This window comes from Pristis pectinata, chromosome 3, assembly GCF_009764475.1.
Source record: "Pristis pectinata isolate sPriPec2 chromosome 3, sPriPec2.1.pri, whole genome shotgun sequence".
NCBI lineage: Eukaryota > Metazoa > Chordata > Chondrichthyes > Rhinopristiformes > Pristidae > Pristis > Pristis pectinata.
This window is the reverse complement of record NC_067407.1, coordinates 72,784,166-72,796,421: the sequence shown is the minus strand read 5'-3', so window position 1 is coordinate 72,796,421 and position 12,256 is coordinate 72,784,166. Positions and strand designations below refer to the sequence as shown.

The window sequence follows — 12,256 nt, the reverse complement described above, 5'->3', positions numbered from 1 at the left end:
ACTGCCTGACTTGTTGAGTATTTCCATCATTTTCTGTTATTTCAGATTTCCAGCATCTCCAGACCTTTTTTTAACTTCTTTAAGGAAAACCTGTAAGCTTGGTCAGCAGGTCTTGCAGTCATTTTTATCTTTACAGCATGTCTTCTCTATAGGAAGTGTTGACTATCTTTTGGTGAGAGATACAGTCAAACAGGCGTGTACCCAATGAGTAATGTAGGCTGCACTGACTGCACATTGTGCACTTTATCACAACCCCAGGCATTACTTCCAGGTTTTAGGAGCAATTACATTTCTCTGCTTATGGATCTGCTGACATACATTAATGGAACTCTTGACTTCCGTTTTGACTAAAATTGCTAAATGCATTTTTAATCCCTAATCAATTTTATTGCACTGTCAGTGAAACCATAATAACGCTAGAATGTAGTTTTTATGTTCTCCCTTCTATGAAACAAATCTCCAAATAAATACAGCAAAAAAATTACATTGCATTATTAATTTAACTTCTGTGACTAAATTGGGATTGCAAGCTGAAGTTATATAACAAGAATATAGTGATTATAATAATTAATCATAGTCAAAATTCCTCAAACTCTCTCAGTATAATGTGATGTAAGGACTTGGTTACAAGAGAATGTTACAACAAGATTTGAACGTGTTTTTTAATCTGACGAAACATGTTTTTTTGGCCTTCAGCTAACATCACTGAAAAGCATTTGTCACTTTGTGGAGCTGCTAACTGCCCAGCATATGATTCAATGCTCAATGCAAATGTAACACAAACAAGCTATCCAGCTTCCACAATTTACCTCCTCTCAGGAGTTTATACTGGTACGTAAAACTTAGTATATCCAACAACAAAAATTCTATGTATATGCATAGTTCATTTTTTTAACCAGGTATTTGTTATTGTTTACATTCTATTCCCAGATCTTTAAGATTAGTAGAACATCTGTAAATTGTGATGTGAAAACAATTTTAGTTTCTCCCGCTGTACACTGAGACTTAATACACAACTAGAACATGTACCTACTTACCTAAACTGTCTATATCCCTTTGCAAACTGTTCCACCTTTTGGACAGCTCACTTCCACGTAGCTTTGTCATCAAACAAGGATATGTTATAATCTGTTTAATGCAAAATAATTTATGTAAATTGTAAATAGCTGAGTATCCAGTACTGATCACTGTAGTAACATTATGCCAATCTGAAAAAAAGATACATTTAGAAATAGTGTAACCATTTTTCTGCCCATTGCTAAAATGTTACCCTCCCCCACCCTTCCCAAATCCCTTGAGCCTTATTTTGTGTATTATTCCTTTCAATACCTTATTATTTACTTTTCAAAATTTAGGAATATCATCCCCTCCTTCTATCCTCAAAAATGTCTCTCAAATTTGTCAAATATGATTTTACATTGTTAAAAACTATGCTAACTTTGCTTAATCCCATTATGATTTTCTATGCTCTGTTGCCACATTCTTAATAGTGGATGGTAGTATTTTGCCAACAGTTGATGAGGCTGAATGGCCCATACTTCAACATTTTTTCTTTACTTATCTTTCTTAAGCAGGAGTGTTACATTTGCTACCTTCCAATTTGTTAGGACTATTCCAAGCTCAGGGAATTTTGTAAGTCCATCAAAAATGTATCTACCATCTCTGCAGCCAGCCAGTACCCTTGAATTTCTCCAGTATTGAATGCTGAGTGATAAAAATTCCTCATTGCCATTAGTTTCTTGGTTCCCTTTTGTTTTATTACACTTGTGATTACTTCTGTAGTTTAGACCAAACCAAAGTATTTTTAATACCTCAGCTGCCTGTTTATTCCACATTATAATTTATCCCACATTCCCATTTTTTCCAAATGTATATTTCCATATTTTTTGCTAATCTGCTGCCATCGTGTTGATTAATCTTTTTGTAATTCACTGCTCTTTACCAAAGTGTTCAGAAATTCTCAGGCATACTACTCTTCTTAGCAACATTAAACTTCTTATAATTTGATACTATTGTTAAACCTCTGCAGTCTAGCTTGAATTGTTTAGGGTTTAATTCCAAAAGATGTAGGACTTTGCAAATCATTCCCAATTTCCTGGTATAATGTTAACATTACAATTGTCCACAGTCCTCTTTGGTAGAGAGTTCCATAGACTCACCACCTTATGTGAAAAGAAATCTATATGCACCTCTGTTTTTAAATGACTAGCCCCTTATCTTGCACTACGTCCCCTCGTCCAACACTCTGACTAATGGAAATATTTCAACATCTACCCTGTTTCAATAAGATCATTCCTCATTCTTCTAAACTCCACAGAAGACCTAATTTGTTTTAGCCATTAATGCAAGGACAACCTTCTCATCCCAGATATTAGCCTAGCGAATCTTTTCCAATGCTGGTATATCCTTTCCTAAATAAGGAGACAACATTGAGCTGTAGCTTCACCAACACTCCGTACAAGTGTAACAATAACTCTTTATTTTTAAACTCTAACTCCAACCCTCTAGCAATAATGGCCAATATGACATTTGCCTTTTTAATTACTTTTACACCCTTATGCTAACTTTTCCTATTGCAGGGTTCAAATATCCTCATTGCAGCATGCCCTCTGGTTTTTGTGTCAACAGAAAACCTGGATATCTTACTGCCTGCTCCTGCGAGTCATTTTAGATCTTCTGGAAAAAAAACCTTCTAGTTTGAAAAAGACCTCTTTGTTCCAACTCCTTGACTTCCAGTGTGATAACTAGTCTTCAATCCATATAACACACATCCCCCAACATCATGTGCTCTTAGATTGTACACCAGCTTTTTATGTGGTACCTTACTGAAGGCCTTCTGGAAATCCAAACACATTGTGTCTATAGGTTTCCCACTATCAAGTTTGCTTGTTATATCCTTGAAGAATTTGTCAAATGTTATTTTCTTTTCATAAAACCACATTGACTTGGTTTGATTGCATAGTTGGATAGATTTAGGGAAGGAAATTTTCAAGTTGATGAAATGTAAAATATAAAAGTATATATCAATTAAAGGCATGCCACATATACTACGTTACACTCTGTCAAAATGATAATTGAAGATTGTAAACAGCTGAAGATTCCATTAGTGGACACCACTTCAAAAGTGACTAATATTCTTGCTGCCTTCTCTCCGTTAACCAATCCTTAGTCCATGGTAAGATATTGCCTGCAATACCACAAGCCCTAGTAAAAGGTGACAATTTCTTGTATGACATCTTACTAAATGCTTTGCCACTTGTTGCCCCAAATTTGTACTTCAAAAAAAAAACTAACAGGTTTCTTAGATGTGATATTCCTTTAAATCGTAGGGCAATTTCCCTAGTACACTTGACCCCTTGCTCTTCAAAGTAATTATCAGGTACTAAATTACAGCTGGTACATCATGTAGAATTAATTGAGAGCAAGGAAATAGGTCATTCAACCTCGCTGGTCCAGCCAGCATTTGTTTAGTACAAGTGCCTCCTCTCACCCTCCTGGATGTAACCAATAAGCACACCCTTTCTGCATTTCTCCCTCATGCAATGCATCTATAGTATCCTCAACTACTCCTTACGTTAGAGAGTTCCACATGCTTACCACTCCTTGGGTAAAAGTTTCTCCTGGGTTTACTTATGTTTTTTAACCATATTTTAAGTTTCACTCACTAGAGGAAACATTGCCCAAGAAATTCTTCAATGTGTGTTTTCATCTGTTGAAGAGCTACTGCACTAAGGATGACACAATTTGATGTGAGGCCATAGGAGCACCATACCCTTCCAGACACGATGGCCAAGAGTAGTAGAACTGTGCAAAAGCTTAAAATGGCCTTTCCTTTGTCATCTCTGATCATGACAGAGGGTGGACTTAATGTAGGGAATGGTTGGGGAGGTTGAAGGAAGATAATCATTGGAGACAAGATAACAGGGTGGGAGAGATTGTTGATGGAAGCAGATGAGGGATATTGGGAAGATGATCATGGGGAAGGGGAGAGATCTGAGGTGCCATGGAGCAAGTGAAAGGGGGATGAATACTCATCGGAGATTGGAGTTATTACCCCAATGTGAAGATAAATGAAGAATTTATCCAAGGAAGATCAATGTGTCCTCAGAGAATCTTAACTGCTATACTTGCCAGCAGCATTCCAGATAGACAGTCCTTTTAACAAATGTAGAAGTAGGCTTTAATCTTTTGTTTAAAACTTGCTCGTGTTTGAGGCCCATACCATTTGTCAATGCGCAGTGAAAATCCTCACAGCTATTGTCAGTCACATGTTGTTTGACAATTGATATCAATGAACAAGTCCAGCAATCTTTGTGCATATGTACTGTACATGCATGGAAGAGTGGGATAGAATTTACAGAAGTGCACCACATACTCAACTCGGAAGGCACTTGATCTATAATGTTGTTTGTCACTTCCTTCCAAGTCATTCTTCAGTCTAGATATTTGTCCCTCCATATTAAATAGTATCCCATCTCTTAGAGGTTACCTGCATTTCCAGAATCTTCTTTCCCTCCTTACTTCTCTATTCATCTTGCTGCTGTCTGAAGATGTGGACTTTTGTCAAGCCCTAATCTAAGTGCCAGAGTAAATTCACCCAAAAGTTTATTGAAATCAGTTAGTATCCCCAGTAAAGACTCCACTAGCTCACCAAAAAGCCATTCCCAATCTGTATCAGTGACAGAAAATGTGTGTCAATTGGTGGCCAAATTTTAAAAAAACATAAGGCAAAGATAATGGTACTGTGTACAGTAAACCATAAAAGGAAGAGTTGAAGTGGCAAATTGCTCCAAATATGTACAAGAGAGTGGCAGGAACTTATGAAGTCTATAAGTGGATTTTATATAACTAATGACTAGTTCTGCAATGTCCCTACTGGCCTTAATGTTTATGTATACACATCAGGCATCTCTAGAAGATACAAATTTTGCATATGGAGGCAATCATTACCTATTGGTTGATCTCTCCTTGATTACTGTCAAATAAAAGGTCACTCATCTATTGACAGTAACTCCATTGTTGACTCACAGCTGAATGGATTGTTGAACAACAAGTTTTATCATGGTGGTTGAAAATAGTATTAAGTTTCTTATAGCTGTTCTCCAATATTAAATGACAAGATGACATGTAAATAACATAACCTGGTTCCAAAGCCCCAGGTCATCCCTTTCAGTTGTTTAAGTTGCTTGCATGGCAAAACCCTAATCACCACTAAAGTTTAGCAACACTATGACCACTCTGATCACTTTGCACTAAAATGGGCTTTGTTTTTTTTTGTTCTAATTGTGTTTTTGTTGTAAAAATTGTGTATGATTTATGTTTAATTTGTTTTTCTTCTGTATGCTGCTTATATGATGTTATGCGCCTGTGAAGCTGCTGCAAGTTAGTTTTTCATTGCACCTGTGTATACATGTACTTGTGCACATGACAATAAACTCAACTTTAACTTTGACTGAGTGAACCTGATAACACTCTGATTATGATAACATGGCCTTGTAGCAACCAACACCAGTCTTTCAGGCTATTCATGCAGCTGTTCAGGTTGTCAGCATTTTAAATGAAAAGTAATATTTTTAAATGAGGATCCTGTGATCCTTTAAAGACCGGTTTGCTATTTTGCATTGCTATGCTTTTCCCTCCCCATTTGTAGAGTCAAGTAATATTTACAAGTTAGTTATTCGTTTGGCATTTCCTGCTACTCGGCTTCAAGACATTTTGCTTGCTGCAATCTACCACTCTTGAAACTGCAGATTGTTCGGCATTATGTAATTTTGCTCCTTTTGCACTGTTATTGCTCTTTGTCCAACAAAGGGTCTGAATTCGGGCAGGGGTGGTCCAGTACAGCTGCTTTGGTGGTAGAAGATAAAAGTAAGCAGTATGCAAAATTACTAATCATGGTAGCATTAACTGCTTTTAATGGAAAGTAGTTCCACAGATTTATCACTTGTTGTGCAAAGATTACTTTCTAAAACTCTCTTGGGTTCTAATTTTTAGACTTCTTGTCTAAGACTATTATCTGTGGAAATCATTTCTCTCTCTCTCAAGTCCATCAATTCCTTCTAAAGTCCTTATTAAATCACCACACAACCTTTTCTTTGTGAGAATTTTGAATACTACTAATATTACTATTACCTTATTGGGGTAATTTCAGAGACTTACTATTAGAATTAAAGTTGTTCTCTGCCCTATTCCCCATTTTCATTCTTCCCTGTCATGGTTTTCCTCCTTTTCCTGATCATTAGAAATAGTAGCACAAGCCCACAAATGAAGGTACTTAACCATAGGAGACCTACTCCTTCATAATATTTATGTATTCAAGCCTTTCATAAGGTCTCCAACTAGAGGTGGCCATCTTACAGTAAATTTGGGACACTTGTGGAAAGTCAATGCTCTAAGAAAACTGTGAAGAACATCTACTGAGTTCATATTGTTTTCTTTCTTTGGAAGTGATGTGAACATGACAGGACAGCTTTCTGACTGCTTCTTTTCAACTAATCAATACCAATTTAGCTCTCTTAAAAACTGCCTCATCATTTACTTTTTCTTTTCCAAAATAAGATATGATATTTATTTATTAGTCACAGTCTTTTTGTGTTACTGAGAATGTTCTGGGAGCAGCCCATAAGTGTCGCCACTTTTCTGGCACCAACATAGCATGCCCACAGCTCCTAACCCAAACGTCTTTGGAATGTGGGAGGAAACCAGAGCTCCCAGAGGAAACCTACGCAGACACGGGGAGAACATACAAACTCCTTACAGACACCAGAGGGAATTGAACCCAGGTTGCTGGCACTGTAATAGCGTTGTGCTTACCATTACACTACCGTGTAGTACAACTCAAATGTTTCACTTCACACATTGCAATTCAAACACAGTTAAATACAGATAGAGTGCTACTCTCTTGAGTTGTCTCGCTCCACTTCCAGCACAGGTTGCATTTATGGTTACTTACATTGAATATTTTCTGATATAAATAGCCAGAAGAGTTTCACAAGGCAATGGTGAGAGGGCCCTAAAATGCCTTTCCTAATTGAGTCTTTTTAGTTGCTGCATCAATTTTAAATGACTATCTCTGGATCAGAGAATGTGGCAATCTGCAATTGAAATATCTGCAAGCTTCTGGCAGGTCAGAAAGCATCGCTCACTGAGTTGGACTCAGAAAATGCCCCTGCGGCAAGTCCACCGGACAGAAGTCTGCAATCAAAACTTAAGTTGAAATTATGAAACAGTGGAAAGAGTGTCCCTGATTTTCTTTCTCTCTGCCTGCTTTCTCTAACGCCGCTTTGTGTTGTCTTGTCCTTTTGGTAGGTGTTGGTTTAAGTGGAGTGATCTTCATTGTTATTTTTCTGGATCAGCTCGATAAGCAAGATGTGAATGAGTTTAAAAATCAGAAGATACATGTGTGTACTCATTTGGTGGCAACATTTACACATCTAAAGGATAAACGGCAGATTCTGCTCATTGTCTTGACAATCTATAGTGGGTTTGAACAGGGTTTCCTTGCAGGTGATTATACAAAGGTAAGAACTCTAATAGCACTTGAATTGATATATTTAAGCATTCTAAATGCATTATATAATGTGCTAGGGTTACTTCAAAATGAACAATTATTGGAATGTCACCAATGGGAGGGGGGAGGTGTTAAGATTAATAGCATTCTCAGTGTTTAGTCACACACCTTCACCGTTGACTGACCCAGTCGGTTCTGCAAATCATGTTGTAGATATGACAAAACAAAATTACATTGAACTACGGTAGGGACATGTTTGGCATAGCTTTGTGGGCCGAAGGGCCTGAATTGTGCTGTAGGTTTTCTATGTTTCTATGAACTTGTCATACAGACTGAAGCCATTTAGTCCACTTATTAACGATTATCTACATGGACAATATCACTAAATTCAGTTTCTATCTTGGGAGGCTTGCAGAAGGTGTAATGTGAAAAGAAAATACTCAGTATAAAATTGGCCAATCAATTAATGTTAATTGAATCACACAGTGCTTTATGGGTCACATAATATGTATTTCATAGCTCTGCCAAATAGTGCAATGCTTTTGCAATTCTGTAATAACTCACCTCTTTTAATATACAAAGGATTGAACTCTGCAGAAATATATAAAAGGTTATGAATTCATAATTCAAGAAGGGCAAGAATAACCTTGTTATCTAAGATTAACGCTAAGCACAACATTGTATAAAACAAGCAACACATGGAAACTGTATTTTAAGACTGAAAACAAAATAAGTTTGACAGTACATAATGGCAAATGATCAGGTAGATATCGACAAACAAGTGAAGAGCACACAAGGAGCTTTGTGTATTTTTGACATCTATATTCTCAGGTCCTGGTGGGTGGATCAGTTTCAGGGAAACCACCACATACTTTAAATAGGGAGTTATTGTTAGTTTTCTTGGAAAATGAAAGAAAGTTTTCTGTTGATAGCTCCATCCCAAGCAACATCCTGGTGAATCTCCTCTGCACCCGCACCAGTGCAATGATGTCCTTCATATAGTGTGATCACCAGAAATGCACACAGTACTTCAGCTGTAGCCTAATCAATGTTAAATAAAATTGTGCCATTACCTCCCTGTCCTTATATTTTATGCCCTGCCTAATGTCTTCTTCACCACCTTACTGTGCTGCCACCTGTAAGTATCCATGGACCTGTACATCAAGATTCCTCTGTTCCTCAGTACTCCAAAGGCCTTGTCATTCATTGTGTTATCTTTCTTGCTGCTATGCCGCATCTCACCTCTGATAAGCTTCTTTCTGGAATGGAGTTTATCTACAGGACAAAGGGGAAACTATTCAACCAACAACACCTCCACTCCAAAACTAAGGCTACTCGACCTCAGTCATTGACAGTTCCTGTGCATATGTACATTTGGAGGCTGAGCACCACATCATCGTCAACTCGTTCAATGAAGTATAGACGGACAATGGACCTTAAGCTAAACATCTTGTAAGCAAATATCCCTACCAACTTTCCATCATGGGAATACATTTTCTCCCAATAATCCACATTGAGACCCTGGAAAACATGGAGCACTTTCCATACCTCAGGAAATATCTTACCACCACCTTCAATGTTCCAGCACAAACTTTAGCCATCTAAAGAAAAGAATGTTCCAAGAGTTAAATCTCAAGCCTGGCACAACACCGAGCAGCAGTGATCCTGCCTTCCTTTATGCTTCTGAGACATGGACTACCTACAGGAGGCACATGAGAGATAACTCCAATGTTGTCTCTGCAAAATCCCTTAAATCCAAGTAGGTATCCTCTCAAATGTCAACACCCCCATTTGGTTAGATATAGTCACTAGATAAATAGTGCCACACTATTAAATACTATTGTGGTGTCAAAGGCACTTACTTTCATGACCTCAGGAATTCAGCTTTTTTTCCACAAATGGACCATTTTAATAAAATTTGTAGCCATGTAGACCATTGCAGACAGAGCACTGAAGTGCAAAATTTTGGTAAGTAACAGCTGTCTGATGCTAACTTGACACTAATTTGTCATTTTGTTGATTATTGAAAGCACATTTATGGGAAGCTAATTGGTTGCAATTGATAGCTACAACAATTAATATGTTTTCATTTGGTAAGCATGTAGTAGGCATTTAGAATAGTTGCAGTTTTCTCCAAGATTCCAAGAGAATCAATGTGATTTTACTTAAATACTTAGCTTCACATACAAATTCTTTAAATAGATGCACCTTTTTTATTCTATCGACAGGCCTACATCACCTGTGCTCTTGGAATACAATATGTTGGTTACTGCATGATCTGCTTTGGTGCCTCTAACTCTGTCTTTTCTTTGACTTTTGGAAAAATATCAAAATATACTGGACGTATTCCACTATTCTCCTATGGTGAGTTAAGTTGTTTTTATTTTTAAACTGGCAAAACTTGAAAGAATATTTGAAGTCAAATCCACCAGAAAAACTGTTCATACTAATTACCAAATTTAATACATTGTCGTTGTCTAATAAGAAATCACTCAATTGGATTGCATTTCCTTTATTAGTTGACCTTATGAATAAATCTTTTCTGTGAGGAAGTCAGGAAAAGAAACAAGGGAGGTGGATAGAAACAGTTATGGGAAGAGGGAGAGAGGCAGCATTGGGAAGAAGAGGGTTGTATGTGTCCAGAAAAGAAAGGGTATGTAATATAGATGTGTCCTAGGTTGAGAATGTTGTGATGCAGGCCATGAGAAAGACTAATGAGTTAAAGGAGAAAAATGAAAGTATAGTGGTAATCCATTTCATGTTCATTTAGAGCTTTGAAAAAAGTAAGAAATTACAAATGCCAAAGTAAAGTGTGCAGCTTTAGAATGACTGGAGATTATTTCAGGAAAGTTCTGGTCAGTACAAATAGGTAGCCACTGTGTCTATGCCAATCAAAAAAAAAGAACTAATCCCACTTTTCAACACTTGATCTCCAATCTTGCAGGTCATGGCTCTTCAAGTGCACATCCAGGCACTTCCTAATATGGTGAGGGTTTCTGCTCTACCAGATGTTTGGGCATGGAGATACTTGAATGACCATGTAGTGCAGGCAACTGAGAACAGGGAACAGGTATTGACAGAAATCACATGTTAGACAACACTAATGAAGGAGAGAAAAGATTGGCAAAAATCGACTTGATTGCTTGGAGCTGAGGAAAATCGTTGGAAGAAATACTATTTTTGAAATGTATAATAAGTGTAAAAACAGTGCTCGTTATGTTTTGTCTTTTTATAGAATCATAGAAAGTACAGCACAATATAGGCCCTTCGGCTCACAATGTTGTGCTGACCTTTATACCTCACCTAAAAACTATCTAACCCCTTCCTCCCACATATCCCTACATTTTAACTTCCTCCATATGCTTATCTAACAATCTCTTGAATTTGACCAATGTACCTTCCTCCACTACCGCCCCAGGCAGCGCATTCCATGCACCAACCACTCTCTGGGTAAAAAACCTTCCTCTGATATCTCCCTTGAACTTCCCCCCCCATTACTTTAAAGCCATGCCCTCTTGCATTGAGCATTAGTGCCTTGGGAAAGAGGCACTGGCTGTCTACTCTATCTATTCCTCTCAATATTTTGTATACCTCTATCATATCTCCTCTCATCCTCCTTCTCTCCAAAGAGTAAAGCCCTAGCTCCCTTAGTCTCTCCTCATAATGCATACTCTCTAAACCAGGCAGCATCCTGGTAAATCTCCTCTGCACCCTTTCCAAAGCTTCCACATCCTTCCTATAATGAGGCGACCAGAACTGGACATAGTACTCTAAGTGTGGTCTAACCAGAGTTTTGTAGAGCTGCATCATTACCACTAACCATAGATTATTTCAGTTCTAATTCGTCAGACTACTGTTACAAATGAGTTACAAGTCCTTGCATCTTCAGGATTGTCTTGTCTTACAATCTAGGTAAACCAAGGATTGAACAATTAACATCGTTTTTAACTACAGATCTAAATTGGAAAAGAACTATCCCACTGGTTAGTCTAGCAACAGCCTAATAGAAGTTGTACTCACAGAACCCTAAACCACAGGCAACATGCCAGATTCTTCCTTCACAATCTAAAAGCAAATACTACAAATCCTGTCCCACCAGTAGAGCAGATTCTCCAAAGCTGTTGGCATAGGAGGAAGTGTTTCAGATGTCCCTAATACTGACTCCATACTCCATAACGTCTTACGACATCAACTCCACCTAACCATAGTAACTTTCTTTGCCATACTTATCAAGTATTTAACTACAACTGCCTTAAAAATATCAAAGACTCTGCTTCCACCACCCTCCAAGGAAGAGAGTTCCAAAGAGTCATGACCCTCTGACAGAAGATATCCCTCCGCACGTCCACCTTAAATAGGTAACCGCCCCTAGTTCCAGATGCATCCTCTCAGCATCTATCTTGTTAAGCACCATCTTATAAGTTTCAATAACATCATTTTCATTCTTTTAAAATTCATTCTTCTAGACGTTTCTCAATTCTTCTAAGGTTGAGTATAGACCCAATTTGTACAAGCTTATCTTGCCTGACAATCCTCCATCCCAGGTCTCAACTAGTGAAACTTCTCTAAGCTTCCTCCAAGGCAAATATATCCCTCCTTAACAAGGAGATCAAAACTGCCCAGAGTACTCCAAGTGTGGTCTCGCTATAGTCATGTACCATCGCTGCAAGACTCCACTACCTTTGTATGCTACCTCTTTTTGCAACAGAGGCCAACATTCCATTGGCCTTCCTAATTACCTGCTGC

General features: G+C 37.8%; 1 protein-coding gene and 1 long non-coding RNA gene across 7 annotated transcripts in view; one reads left to right on the top strand and one right to left on the bottom strand.

Annotated features, from left to right (window-relative positions):
- The window catches only part of LOC127568837 (uncharacterized), an 89,613-nt gene that overhangs the window by 61,369 nt on the left and 15,988 nt on the right, over nt 1-12,256 (bottom strand). For all 5 annotated transcript variants that reach the window (XR_007956085.1, XR_007956083.1, XR_007956084.1 and 2 more), the window contains exon 3: nt 1,038-1,128. This is a non-coding gene — a long non-coding RNA (uncharacterized LOC127568837). The remainder of the gene's footprint in view (nt 1-1,037; nt 1,129-12,256) is intronic.
- unc93a (unc-93 homolog A) overlaps nt 1-12,256 on the top strand; it is a 58,938-nt gene that overhangs the window by 41,190 nt on the left and 5,492 nt on the right. For both annotated transcript variants that reach the window (XM_052013035.1, XM_052013036.1), the window contains 3 exons: nt 697-831; nt 7,309-7,520; nt 9,739-9,874. In XM_052013035.1, coding sequence (XP_051868995.1) covers nt 697-831; nt 7,309-7,520; nt 9,739-9,874 — 483 coding nt within the window. The remainder of the gene's footprint in view (nt 1-696; nt 832-7,308; nt 7,521-9,738; nt 9,875-12,256) is intronic.